The following is a 14,993-nucleotide window of genomic DNA, read 5'->3' on the forward strand; positions in this document are numbered from 1 at the left end:
AGCTCCCAGTTTACCACAGTGCCCACCACTCCCTATTACCCACACCTGGCTGCAACTTCCCCCACCCCTCACTGCTGGCGCTGGGGGCCTGGCTGTGGAGGGAAGGACCGCTGGTGAGGAGTGCTAAGAAAGGAAGTGAGTGGTGTGAGTTGTGGAGATTACTAGGCCACATTAAGTTGCAGGGATGAGGGCTTAAGGCCACAAGAGCAGTGAGGCAGCTACTGAAAGACCTTTGTAAGAGAAGGTGAGGCTTGGCCTGGGCCATGACAGCGGGTGTCAAGAGGAAGAGACTGATTTTAAAACAATTTCAAAAGTTTAGGGAAATCAAAATCTCAAAGAGCGACCACTCCACACCCACTAGGATGGCTACAATGGAAACGACAGACAGTGGCGGTGATGTGCAGCGACTGGAAGTCTCATACTCAATTGACGGCAAAGCCAAACGGTATATCCACCTTGGGAAGCGGTGGCAGTTTCTGATGACATTAGACACACACCAGTTATACCCCACAGCTCTCCTATTCCTGGCTGTGTGTCTGAGAGGAAAAGCACACAGCGGTACGGGAATGTTTCTGGCAGCTTTGCCACCAATAGTGTGTAAGACTTCCAGTCGCTGCACATCACCGCCACTGGCACTGTCCGTCCTTTCCATTGTAGCCATCCTAGTGGATGTGGAGTGGTCGCTCTTTGAGATTTTGATTTCCCTAAACTCTTGAAATTGTTTTAAAATCAGTCCCTTCCTCTTGACACCCAGGCCAAGCCTCACCTTCTCTTACGAAGGCCTTTGAGTGGCTCCTGAAGCTGCCCTAAACACTCATGTTCTGCTCCCGTGTGTCCATAACCCAGTGAGTGGATGAACTGGTACTGCCATCCAGTGGGCAATTATCTGACAACGGGAAGGCTGGCCTGCTGACAAGAACACAAGTGGAGAAGTAACAAAAACATCATGCTGAGTGAAAGCAGTCAAACGTTAGGCTGCGTTGTCTATTAGTCCACTCAGGTGACTTTCTGGAAAAGCAAAATCAGATCAGTGGTTGCCCAAGGTCAAGTGGGAGCAGAGGAATGACTGCCAGGGGCCACATGGGAATTTTCTGGGATGGTGAGTGTACTCTATATTCTGATTATGATGGTGGTTATAGGACTACATACTCATCAAAATTCAGAGCTGTGCACATAAAAAGGTGACTTTTAACCTGTTAACCGAGCGGGACCTATAAATACATCAAACGTAAACAATATCGGGAACGGGTAGGATGTATGAATACGTCCTTGAAATATATGTTGCGCCCCGAGAGGGACGGTATATATTTTTTGTAATCTTTTTTTTTAATATTTTATTGATTTTTTACAGAGAGGAAGGAAAGGGGAGAAATAGAGAGTTAGAAATATCGATGAGATGAGAGAGAAACATCGACCAGCTGCCTCTTGCACACCCCCTACCGGAGATATGCCCGCAACCAAGGTACATGCCCTTGACCGAAATCGAACCCGGAACCTTTCAGTCCACAGACTGACGCTCTACCACTGAGCCAAACCGGTTTCAGCTATTTTTTGTAATCTTTATCATTGTTTGTAAAATTTATAATTTTTTAATTCGACGTGTCCATTTTTTTTGTCGGTATTCTTTTCTATTTATTTTTGTAATTTTGTATTTTCCTTTGTGCTTTATATATATAAATAAACGAAAATATATATTTCATTTATTTTCATTAAGTATAAATTAAAAAAATAATATGAAATTACGTCCTCCGGGCGTGACGTACTGACACGTCCTAGTGAAAGAGTGTGCGCCCGTTACAGATTGCGTCATTAAAAAGGGAACTCCCCGGTTAACAGGTTAATGTATGTGAAATTATACTAAAGTGATATAAAGGAAAAAAATTGTTTTAAGAGGTGGAATTGTCAAGTGTTAGGGGTAAGGTGAGGGAGGACAGGTCAACAAGGACACCAGGGCCCCTGCCTCGGTTTTCAGTGTGGGACCTCTGCCTTAGCCTGCTCAGCCTTCTGCCGAGAAGACCTTTTCCAGCCTGCACCCCAGCTGCCACCCACCTTCCCCTTGTGGTCCCGGCTGTGTACCCTCCGGACAAAAGCCACTGGCCCTTCCCTTCTGATCCCTCCGTCCCTCTCCTCGCCTGGACTTGGCTCCTTGATTGCACAGTGTCAGAGGCCCACCTCCCCATGCACAGGGGCCGATACCTGGAGAAGAGCATGCGGGAGGAAGGAAGAGGGGAGGGGAGTGCCAAGGGCTGACAGGTGTCCATCATTCCCCCTTCACAGGGCTGGGCTCCAACAGGGCTCCCCACTTAGTCATGCTCTTGTGGCCAAAGCATTCACTTCTCCAAGTCTCAGCCTTGTGAGGAGGCTGTGAGTGGCGGTCTCGGCCTTATGGGGGTGCTGCTAGGGGTGGGGTGCAGATCATGCATGCAGTGGGATGGGTGTCCTCATGCTGGCCTCCCCCAGTTCCTTCCTGAAGTCTTTACCAGGAAGGGGTTCAAGTCATGACAGTTTCAGTGGTGTGTTATAGAGGCCACACTGCACTGCAACCAATGGGGGCAATTTTTGAGGTTTGTCGCACAGGAAGGGGTGGGGCGGGAGGCGGGGTGGAGCTGGCCACAGGACTGCAGGCTGGAGGGCCAGCCCAGGACCTTGGAGGTCATGGGCAAGCTATCCATATGTTCTGCCCCTCTGTGTGTTGTCTTCCTTCTTCCTGTTTCATCTGCTCTTCCACCACCCACAGGGGATGGGTCCTCTGTCCCAAATCAAGTTTGAAAATCCCGGGGAAGGGCTCAGCTAGCCACCTGGGTAGGGCTTCTACTCCTGGGCCTGGCAGTCAGGCTCAGGAAGGACGTGGCAGGAGAAAAGGCAGAAACAGTTGGGAAAGGCAGGAGTCAGGGGTACTTTCTGGTGATAGGAAATAGGGTGACTGAGCCACGGGCACAGCTGAGGGCCTGCGAACTATGAAAACAGGCCTGTAGGGTGGCTCTGTGAGCAAATGCTGACTTCAGTGGCTCCCAGCCTGCCTCCTCCAGGCAGCTCACGGAGCACCAGCTCTGGCCCTTGCTGCTCTCTGGAAGCCTGGCCGGCCTTAAAGCCCGAGGAAAAGGCCTCTACCCCCCTCCCAACAAAACAAAAACAAGCCAGCCCCTAACTCATTGCTCAGCATGAATCTCACCGTCAATAGGCCCACCCGTGTGCTCAGAACTGTCCCTGCACCTTGAATCTGACGACAGTCCAAGGCGACGAGGCGAAGAGAGCCAAGAGAACTGAACAGAAAACTGCTTCTGGAAAGAAACAGACCATGTGGCGATGAAAATTCCCACAGGGGGTGGCGGTGGGAATCACCGTAGGCTCCAGAGAGAATGAAAAACTGGTGTGTCCTTGGAACGAGAACCAGCCATTAAAAAATTACTCATGCCCAGCTGGGTGTGGCTCAGCGGTTGAGCGTTGACCCAGGAACCAAGAGATCACCAGTTCGATTCCCAGTCAGGGCATATGCCCAGGTTGTGGGCTTGATCCCCAGTGTGGGGCATGCAGGAGGCAGCCAATCAATGATTCTCATTGATGTTTCCATCTGTCTCTTCCTCTTCCTTCCTCTCTGAAATCAATAAAAAAGATATATTTTTTTAAATTACTCGGCACACAAATGATGTCCTTGCTCTCTCAACTGATGTGGCCTAAAAGCAATCACATCCCAGTAGCAAAAGTGCAGCTCAAACCCAGGTGTATCCCCAGTAAAGGAAACGGCTGACTCCAGGGTCAGGATGGGATGTACAACATGAGCCAGGCTCCTGTAATGCCAGAAGTCAGGGTGAGCTTATAAAGGACACACGGGCAATCTGGGGCATGTCATAGGGACAAGAGCCAACTGAAAGAACTGGAACATTTTGAGCAACAAAATAACAGTGACTCAATATAAAATATCTGAGAGTTCATAGTAAAATAAATAAATGGAGAACAAAATATCTGAACCGAATTCCAAATAACTAATGGTGATACTCTCCTTTAGAGATGAAGCACAGCTCTCCCTGTATGTGGAGGATAAGCATGGTGACTTCCTTCCAAAGAGTTATGCATGGGGAGGGGGCAGGGAATAGAATCCTGACAACACTACTTCAGTCAGGCAACCATTTGCCATAGTGATAAGGCATGTAGTGCTCCTCTTATCACTATATCAGGGAGCATACCATTTGATGATGGTATAGTAGAGGGGCACTCTATTTCTTAGTCTTCCTTCTTAAAAAACATAACCCTAGTCTAACCTGAGAAAAGCATCAGATAGCCAGGCTGGTGTGGCTCAATGGTCAAGCATCAACCCATGCACCAGGAGATTGCAAGTTTAATTCCCAGTTTATGCTCAGTTTGTGCGCTTGAGCCCAACTAGGGGGTGTGCAGGAGGCAGTTGATCAATGTTTTTATCTCCATTCCTGTCTCTGAAATCAATTAAAAGGCATCAGACAGCTTTCCTCCCCCAGCTGCCGAGTAAGGTGCTCGGTCCTCATGAGGAAGCTAAGCCGCTTTGGGGTGAGGCCCTCACTTCACTCAGCAGCTAGCACCCTTCGCCAGGACTTGCCCTCACCATGGCCTCCATCTCCGAGCTCACCTGCATTTGCCAGCCCTTCTCCTGCACAACAATGGAGTGACAGTGATGGAGAATAAGATCAAAGCCCCCTTTAAAGCAGCTGGTATGAATGCTGAACCCTTCTGGCCAGGCTTGTTTGCACAGGCTCTGGCCAGTGTCAGCACTGGGAGTCGCATCTGCAATGTAGGGGCTGGGGGACCTGCCCAGCAGCTGGTGCTGCCCCATCCACGACTGCTGCCAGAGCTGAAGAGAAGAAAGTGGAAGCTAAGAAAGAAGAATCTGAGAAGTCTGATGATGACTTGGACTTTGGGCTTTTTTAACTAAACCTCTTTTGTAACACAGTCAATAAAAAGCTGAACTAAAATAAAAAAAGCAGTTCTAGCTGGTTTGGCTCAGTGGCTGGAGTGTCTGCCAGAGGACTGAAGGGTCCTGGGTTTGATTCTGGTCAAGGGCACATGCCCAGGTTGTGGGCTCAGTCCCCAGTAAGGGGTGTGCAGGAGGTAGCAGAATGATGATTCTCTCTATTGTTTCTCTCTCTACCTCTGAAATAAATAAAAATATATTAAAAATGTTTTAAAAGCATCAAGCTTTGCACAATGGCAGAATCGTAGCTAATGAGGTTTATCTGAGGTGTGATTGATGCTAATAGGAAAAAAAAAGGCATCAAACCCAAATGTGGGGCAGTCTATAATAAAACAGCTACCAATAATCCTAAAAACAGTCAAGGTTAGAAAAAAAAAGCAAAGAAAGTCTGAGAAACTGGCAGAGCCTAGAGAAATCCAAGGAGACATGTAATGGGGTGTCCTAGAATAGAAAAAGGGCATTAGATACAAACTAAGAAAATATGAATAAAGTGTGGACACAAATATATGTATTATAAAACACATCCTATATAATGAAAGCTCAATGTGCAAATTGGGCTTTACTTAAAGGGCAGAATGACTAGTTGCTATGATGCACACAGACCACCAGGGGGCAGACACTCACTGCAGGACCTGCCCCCAGTCTATAGGCCCCAGGCCAGCTAAGGCTGGTGTCAGTGGGAGCCCCCTGATTACCCTGCCAGTCACCCCACACGTCAGGCCTGAATGCCGGTCAAACCTAGGGTCCTACCCATACACGAATTTTGTGCACTGGGCCTCTGGTCTATATATATGCAAATTGACCGGACAGTGGAATGACTGGTTGCTATGATGCACACTGACCACCAGGGGTGGGCAGATGCTCAACACAGGAGCTGTCCATAGGCCCTGATTGCCCAATGGGGAATGGGGAGCCAGGGGTAGGTGGCAGCAGATGCAGACAGCTCCAGGCCAAGGCAGGTGTGAGACAGCAGGGCCCTCGGTTGCCCCACACACAGAGGGCAACTGGCAGTGGGGGGTGGGGCCGACTGCCAGCAGCCTGGGAAGATGGCCCTGAATGCAGGCCAGACCGAGGAACCCTACCCATGCACAAATTTCATACGCCAGGCCCCTAGTATTTATATACTTAGAGAATAAGAAAGGACTCTTGGAAAGTAAATTATGAAAAAAGAAATATATTTGGCCAAGACAGGTTTGGCTCGGCAGATAGAGCGTTGGCCTGCAGACTGGATGGTCCCGGGTTCGATGGTCAGGGGCATGTGCCTTGGTTGCGGGCCCATCCCCAGTGGGGAGTGTGCAGGGGGCGGCTGATCGATGTTTCTCTCTCATCGATGTTTCGGGCTCTCTATTCCTCTCTCCTCTTCTTTTAAAAAATCAATAAAATATTTTTTTTTAAAAAAAGAAATATATTTGTAGTGGACAGGTTGGGAGAGAATATTGAAACATGCAACCTCCCACTTGATAGAGTGAAAAGATGACAAGATGTGCAATAGAAAATATAAGAAATTAAAAGGTCATTCCAGCAGCTTTGAAATCTGAATAACAGTGATGCCAGAAAAACGGGAAAAGAAATCCACCAAAAAGTAATTCAAGAATTTCCCATCAAGATGGTGGCGTAGGTAAATGCTGTCCTAAAATTCTCCCACAACCACATCAAAAGTACAACTAGCCCTAGCCGGTTTGGGTCAGTGGATAAAGTGACAACCTGCAGACTGAAGGGTCCCAGATTCAGTTCCAGTCAAGGACACATGCCCGGGTTGTAGGCTTGATCCCCAGTAGGGGGTGTACAGGAGGCAGCCGATCAAAGATTCTCATCATTGATGTTTCTATCTCTCCCTCTCCCTTCCTCTCTGAAACTACAGAACAACCACCATTCAGAACCACCTGAAATCTAGCTGAAGTCCTACAACTAAGGCTATAAAGAAGACACATTGAGACAACTAACAACATAAAGAAGAAGCCACATGGAAACTGGAAGGAGGGGTGGAGAGGCAGAATGGGCTAGTTCCACACTCACTTGGGTCAGACAAAAATTGGGAGGGATATCTCAGTGCAGAGGTCCCCCATGCCCTGGTTCCTGTGCCAGGAAGAGAAGTCCCCATAACTTCTGGCTGAGAAAGCCAGCTTGGATGATGGCTGAGTGAGACAGAGGGCTACTGCAGTCCCTGGCCCTTTAAGGGGCCTGTGCGTGGATTTAGACTCACTGGCTCTGAAATCCAGCGCTGGGCACCAGGGACATAAGGGGAAGAACTAGATTGTCTGGTATCAGGACGAAAGCTGAAGGGGAAACTTTCTCTCATACAGAAGTCCTGGTAGAGACTACTGTTCCTTTTTCAGGCCTTCTCCCCACAGAGCCAGCAGGCGGGCACCATATCTGAGTGTTCATCAGCCTGCCTAACATTGTTTTCCCTGCCTTTGGGATTCCCTGAGTCCCTGCCCCATCCAGTGGCTTTTCCATAAAAACAGCTCGTCTGGGGTCATGGCTTCTGTGTTATGTACTTCTCATTAAGTGGCCCCAGGCCCAGCACTAGCAGCAGCTGACCTCGCTTCGCAGTTTGGTCTCTCCTGAGCCCAGGACAAGCAGCAGCCATCTGCAGATTGCTTTGTAGCTCATGCCAGGTGGCCTGAGGCAGGGTACAGGTGGGTGGCTTGTCTTGGCCTGCGCCTTCTGGGAGGCCCCAGAGCCAGCACGCCCTGTGGACAGCTTCAGACTGTGGAAGAACCGTTCAACACCCTCCACTAGAGACACACTCATGGGGCGGATTTAGAGGCACCAGAGCCCCCCTAACGTAAGTCCTGCTCCATGGGATCAGCCCTGGCACGGCTGATGCTCCACCGTGGTCACAGCCAGTTCTTCCAGCAAATTGTCCTGGGGGGAAGTTCCTCCATTGATGTGCCAATAGCAATCAAGGCTCAACTACAACAAGAGTGTGCATACAGCCCACATGGGATGGGGGGCAAACCTGGAGGACCCATCTTGGGTGACTGGGGAGGATGTGCCACTGGGCCCTACAAGACACCTACTACGTAAGACCGGGAGAGGCAGCGGCTCTACCTATCCATAGAAACAAACACAGGGAGACAGCCAAATAGAGTAAAACTCCAGAAAAAGAACTAAACATTATGGAGACAAACAATCTACTTGATGCAAAGAGAGTTCAGAATACTGGCTCTAAGGATGCTCAATGAACTTAAGGATGATCATTTAATAAATTTTATAATATCTAATCTCTGACTTAGTTGTGCACCTAATTTTTTAAAAGCACAAAAAGAAAATGTCCGAGGCCTAAAGACCATGGGTTACCAAACTGAAACCAATATTCACTGAAAAGAGACTAGACACCTCACTGGGATATTTCAGAACACAGAGAACAAAAGACAATGAAAGGCACATCGGAGAGACTTTGCACCCCTTGACTGCAACACTGCAAACAAGGAAAAGGGAGCACTACCTTTACAATTCTGAAGTAAAAAAATGTTTTGACCTTGAACTCTATATATTTAGTTAAACCCTCAAGTGTGAGAAATAAAGTCATTTCCAGACATACAAGGTCTCAAAAACCTTACTTCAGTCAACATTACTCTAGAACAGTGTTTCCCACTTTTGACATATGTGTACCCCTTCCATAATTTTCGTAACGCTGAGTACCCCTCGTACTCATGAGAACGTAGAATTAGGCACAGCTAAGCACGGTGCAGTGCATATCCCCACCAAACTCCGGTGCAACGCGTACCCCCACAAAACTCTTCCACACTTTGGGAAACACTGCTCTAGAAGGATGTACTCCCCCAAAACAAAAGTGCAACTCAGAAGGAAGACATGAGAGACAGGAAGCGGGAGACCAACATGAGAGATGACAAGGGATCCTTTAGCGGATGGTAAAAGGTGACCCCAACATATCCCTGCAGACTGGAGGGCAACTGAGCACACTGCAGCAGTGTCACCCCAGAGATGGACTGTAACTGCCAAGAACCCCACTTCCATCGGGCTGTCTTCTTAACCTGAGGACTGATGCCCAGGAGAACCACGCCCAGATCCCCATCAGTAGTTAGCTCACTGTAACCACTTCCTGCCGAGGGCCTCTCCCCTCGTGCTCTATTGAGGACACACGTCACTCACAGGAGTCCTCAGTTCTCCCCAGTGGCTGGAGATAGGAAAGATGGGCTGGGAGTGGGGAGTGCTGAGCAGCCCACTCCTGCTAACACCATTCTGCTGCACGTCCAGTGCCTGGTCCACATGGCTGTCTTGTCAGGCATCTGATTGGACAACCCTGTTTCCCAAGACTCGCCATGACCTTGCTCATGACTTCCCCGGAGGGATCTCATCACCTCCCAGAGAAGCAGAAGTCAGACCACGGCCTCTGGTGTCTTCCTGGACCCTCTGTCCAGCAGGGACAGTGCTGCCCTCTCCCTGCACTGCTGGTGTGCTCTTGCCCTCCACCTTCAAGACCAGGTGGTTTATTGTTTGGGGTAGATTACACAAGGGTGGTAGGAAAATAAATAAAAACAAATACAAAAGTCAGGATGGTCATCACCTCTCGGACATAAGGATAAAATTCATTTTTCTGATTCTTGTCCAATAACAATATTCTGGCTTGTTGTAAAAAGTTCCTAACACCAGGAGTCATGTTGGCTGTGGTTTGGTCAGGAAGACAGAAAGCAGGGTGGCCACTCCCAGCAGGACTCACACCTGGTAAATCTGGGAGAAGAGCAGGCGAATGGAGGTCAGGCAGGGCCACCGCCACCCTGCGTCCCTGCCAGCTCTCAGGACTGGGACTTGGGAGTGCAGGAAACCTCTGCAGTGGCCCCCGCCGCCTGGAGCACTGAGTGGCGGGTGAGTTTGGGGGGGCACCACCATAGTGGGACCTCCTGTCTGCTAAAGCCGTGCTTCTGCTTGCTCTGCCAGAGAAGCAAATGATTTCTCAATGAATAATATAATTTCTTTTTTTAAAATATATTTTATTGATTTTTTACAGAGAGGAAGGGAGAGATAGAGAGGTAGAAACATCAATGAGAAACATTGACCAGCTGCCTCTTGCACACCCCCTACTGGGGATGTGCCTGCAACCAAGGTACATGCCCTTGACCGGAATCAAACCTGGGACCTTTCAGTCCGCAGACCGACACTCTAGCACTGAGCCAAACCGGTTTCGGCGAATAATATAATTTCTAAACTACCTTCCAGATGTGCCGGGAGTGCCTTCACTGGCGGGCTTTAACCTGGAGATCCGGCTCCCGGTCCCTGACACAGCGGAGCACACAGAGGAACGGGAAGGCTGCTCAGTGGCTCACAGGGAACCCAGAAGGTTGGATGCGGTACTCGAGCGCACACTCGCTAGCTATCCTGAAGACACCATGCAAGCCCCTGCGGCAGCACTTCCAGGGAGAGCCTAAACTTTGACCCTACAAACCTTCAGAACCCTATCTTTGGCTTTCTACGTTCCTATCTGAGTATACCAACAGAATCCATGAGTAGAACAGGATGACTGAGGGGAGGAGTCGAGGGGAGTACTCCCGTCCGCTGCCTTCAGGCTCTGGGCAGCCATCTCAAGCGGCAGCACATGGTCCTCCCCATCCACCAACTGCTCAGTAGACTCTCAGGAGAGTCTCACATCTCCCACATGTTGTTACATCCTGTACAACAGTCCTCATTCCCACGCTGGAAGCACGCAGGTCACGAGTACAGGTACCAGCGAGCAGGCTGTCCCGCCAGACACCGCTGAGCCCTGTTTGGAGGAGCCCTCAAAATCTCAGGGCAAAGAACGTGATGAACAAATCCAAATGCACAAGTTAAGGAAAGTATACTGTCTTTATTGTCTTAAAATTGCATAGTTCTTTGATTGTGCACACTTTTAAATAGGGGTCAAGGGAACCCACTTGAAAACTACTTTCTTGCAGGGGGTATTTCAAGCTTTTTTACTACGGCAAGAGCAGGGACCAAAATGCTGCTTGGGCTTAAAAAGAACCACGATCAGATGAAAAAGAAGTTGTAGAGTTAGAGGAATTTAGACCAGAGGGAACCATTGGAGGAAGCTGCGATTCCATCCAACAGGACTGGTAGGAGGCAAGGGAAGCTGCGGGAGTTCCCCTGACATGGAGACTAGATTCAGGAGCGGCCGAGCGAGGAAGAGGAAGGAGGAAGGAGTCAAGAGGCAGTGCCTTGTGCTCAAATCTGAGATGAATGCCCCCCGACCGGAGACTAGGTGCACTGGGTAGCCAGGGGCAATCTGGGCATGACCCCGGCTACAGAAAGCTATATACTAGAAAAATAACTTAAAGCTATACAATCTTCATTATAAATATTTTGTCTTTTAAACTAATTAGTGCTGGTTAAAAAGGTTCACAGTTACTCGGAGAGAGCTGCATATTGCACGGCGGTGGAAACGTCCGCTCTGATTCCCATGTGTAAGGCGGCCAGACGTCCCGCTTTTGGCGGGACAGTCCCGATTTTTAACAATTTGTCCCAGGACTTTTTCAAAACTCCGTGGGACACGGGACAAATTGTTAAAAATCGGGACATCTGGTCACCTTACCTATGTGTAAACAATGAGTCCCTTCTCCTCCGGCGACCTCAGGACTCGGAGAAACAGGATCTGCCGAAGCGAAGCACTTGGGTACAAGGCACGTGGAGGCTGCCAAGCTCTGCTGGAACTGAGGAGATGGAGGTGGCGTCGCTGGGTCTTGAACCAGATCAGACGTGGTGACGGTCGCCTCGCCGCCTTCTCACTCCACAGTTACCGACTTGGCCAGATTTCTAGGGAAGTCAACCTACAGGAACAGAAAGCAGGCGCTCAGGATCCTGCAGACCTCAGCAGCGTGCTGTATCGTAAAACCTCGGACCAGAGAACCTGGAAAGGAGACTGTGTTCCTGGTCAGAGCTCCCGTGATGCTTGCATCCTGGAAGTGGTTGCTCCAGAAACTTCAGCTGTATGCTGTTTAGTTGACTCAATAAACACTTACAGGGCACCTGCTATGTTTCAAGCGGCAGCACCAGTAAGAGGACACGATCCAACGCTATTAAAGACAGCCCAAATTATATTGTAAAATACTTTTCTTGAGAGGATCCGCACTACACCCATGAGACTTGTTAGTACAGGGTGGGGGGTGGGAAGGAAATGTGACAGGCTGGCAGATAAAGGAGCTTCACCTTTATTTGCGATGTCTTATTTTGTTTATAATAATGTTTTGTTTTTTTAAGAAATATGACAAAATGTTAGCATATGTCACTTCTGAATGACACCATCAGGTGTTTCTTAATGTGTATTTCATGTTTTGTATTTTTTAAAGCTTCTCAAGATAAATTATAATCAAACTTCTATTCCTTTGCACAAAAAATTGTGTTCTTACACTTGCTGGTGAGATCATAAATTGGTTCTTTCTGGAACATAAGAAGACAATCGATGTTAAGGGTCCCAAAATGTTAACTCATATGCTAGACTGAGGACAAGTCTTAAACGTGGGGTGAAATTGTGTGTACAAAGATGTTCACTGCAAGTGTTATTTATGCAAATGTTCTGAAAAATTAGAAACACTTCAAATAATAGAAGATTGGCTTAGTAATTGTTAAAACCCATGCTATAAGATTGTGGTGGAATATTATGCAGTGATTAAATGTTGCTTGCAACAAGTTCAAAATGTAAGAAAATACAATATATCAAAAGGAAAATAAAAATTTCACCTTTGATATAATCTTGGAAAATGTTTAAAAAAAAAAACAACTCACATGCACAGGAAAACTGGAATGAGATACTGAATTTGCTTTAGCATTGACTGATGATGAGCTTATTGTTTAACGGTATGGTCTTTACACACCTTGCAGTTCCCACGCTTCTTTTCAGGGATACTTTAAAAATAGTTATTTGAAAAATGAATGTATTTGTCCTATCAATATTTATACTTGATAAAGACAAACTGGAACTTTAAGAAAATGTATCAATTGGGAGGGTCTGTGGGAGGAGCTAGGGCTGATGGCAGTTTTGCACTCTTATGTAATCATGAGAACCCTCTGTGCTAATAAAATGATGGTTCTAGCTTCCCTTTCCCTTAATTTCTGTTTCCCCTTACACAAAAACTCATCCATCGTGGCGCACAGCCTGGACTGCCATGCCTGCATGCACCGAGGGGCAACCATTCCTTCGTCCCCAAGTAAATCCTTCTTGGTGATGTAACACCTAGTCGATATTATTGTTTTAGTAGACATGCCAAATAAGAATTTAAAAACAAAAGGGAATTCTGGGGTTCCATCCTGCCCTTGCTGGGTTTGGCAGCTTCCAGACGTACGTCATATCCTCGGAGAACGGCCAGGTGGAAGGACAGGAGCTGCAGGGGGATCACGCTGAGGATGCCCTGCAGGCAGTCCACTGTGGGGGGCAGCTCGATCATCTTATATGCAAACTTGGAACTCTCAGTGTCATCCTTGGAGCACAGGATAATCGGGCGACCCTGAAGCAGAGAGAGGTGGTCACACATGCAGCTCGTCCCTGAAAGCAGCATCCCTCGCATTACTGTTTCTCAGATCCACATTATTGCAGTGAAGACAGTCACCCTTGGTGTTTGCTGGAATTCTGGGTGAGTGCTATGTATGATCCTGTAAAGGACCAAGTGTTTCTGATGCTTTTTGGTGAGTTTCCTTCCCCTCCCTGGCCCGGTGATGGTCCTCCTGCTTCACCCAGCGCCCATTTCTGTGTGACTTCCACCCGCCTTGCAAAGGGCAGAGCACGTCCACTCCTTGCTCTAACGGGGCTCACGGGGAGCGGTGGGAACCAAAAGCAGACAAGAAGCCAGTAAGTAACACTGAACTTCAGGAGGCTGCCGCAAAGGCGATAAAATAGGGGGTGTGCTTGGGGGAGGCTGAAGTCTGGGATGGCCTCTAACAGGGGACATTGGGTTGAGACCTGGATGACGAGAACCAGCTGACGGTGTGTGGGAAGAACATGTGGGGCAGAGGGAACTGCCAACGCCTAGACTGAGGCAGGAAGGAGCTGGCATGAGTGGGAAACAAAGGGAAGAAGCTGGGTAACGCAGGTTCGTGGTCACGATAGCTTTTGGAAGCCACTGGAAGGTTTTAAGCAACGAGGCATAGCGATGGTGTTCTAGAACTCCTGACCACCACGCTGAGCCAGGAGTGGCAGCAGCTGGCTCAGTGCCCTGCCGGATTTTACCTCCTGTAAGTCCCTAGGCTTCCAGGATGGATGTGTGGAGGTCTATCAGACTTCGCTGATCTGTCCCTGGCTCCTGGGAGGGGACCTCTACCCTCTTGGGCTTTCCTGAGGGACCGAAGTGTTGGTTTTCACCATGGTGCGTTGACTCTGAGTTTATGCTAATGAGGTGACACACGATGGGCCCAAGGATAGCTTCAGGATGGGGGATGACTGTGCCAGGAAGACAGACCATGTAGTTAGAGAATTGGGGCTTTGAGCCAAGTGATACCAGTCTGAGCTCCTGACCTCCAGGAACAGAAGAGGTGCTGGAAATTGAGTTCAATCACGTGCCAATGATGCAATCTATGTGTCTACGTAATGAAACCCCAATAAAAACTCCGGGCCCTGGGGCAGAAGCTCAGGCTCCCGGGCTGCAGTGCACCCTGCTGTGTGGGAGGGGAAGCGCCCTGAGTTTATTAGGATAAACTCAGAATCAACGCACCATGGTGAAAACCAACACTTCGGTCACTCAGGAAAGCCCAAGAGGGTAGAGGTCCCCTCCCAGGAACCAGGGACAGATCAGCAAAGTCTGATAGACCTCCACACATCCATCCTGGAAGCCTAGGGACTTACAGGAGGTAAAATCCGGCAGGGCACTGAGCCAGCTTTGTGTTTTGGGCCTTTGCCCCAGTCTCTTCCTTTGCTGGCCCTGGTTCATATCCTGCATAATAAAACTGCAATAGTATATAATGTTTTCCTGAGTTCTGTGAGTCATTCCGGGGAATTACTGAACTGAGCGGCTACCAGGAAATCCTGAAGTGGGGGTAATCTGAGAACCCCTGAACTTGCAGTGCCCTCCAGCTGTGAAATAGGACCTAACGGCAGGTGGGCAGTGCCAGGACTGCCTTCAGC

At 48.7% G+C, this 14,993-nt stretch overlaps 1 protein-coding gene across 2 annotated transcripts in view; it reads right to left on the bottom strand.

Moving 5' to 3' along the window:
- Positions 1-11,479: 11,479 nt before the first annotated feature.
- GFPT2 (glutamine-fructose-6-phosphate transaminase 2) overlaps positions 11,480-14,993 on the bottom strand; it is a 49,604-nt gene continuing 46,090 nt past the window's right edge. For both annotated transcript variants that reach the window (XM_036450192.2, XM_045585768.1), the window contains 2 exons: positions 13,222-13,383; positions 11,480-11,709 (listed from right to left, as the gene is read on the bottom strand). In XM_036450192.2, coding sequence (XP_036306085.1) covers positions 11,665-11,709; positions 13,222-13,383 — 207 coding nt within the window. In that variant the 3' untranslated portion in view covers positions 11,480-11,664. The remainder of the gene's footprint in view (positions 11,710-13,221; positions 13,384-14,993) is intronic.

This window comes from Pipistrellus kuhlii, unplaced genomic scaffold (genome assembly GCF_014108245.1).
Source record: "Pipistrellus kuhlii isolate mPipKuh1 unplaced genomic scaffold, mPipKuh1.p scaffold_m20_p_21, whole genome shotgun sequence".
Classification (NCBI taxonomy): Eukaryota; Metazoa; Chordata; class Mammalia; order Chiroptera; family Vespertilionidae; genus Pipistrellus; species Pipistrellus kuhlii.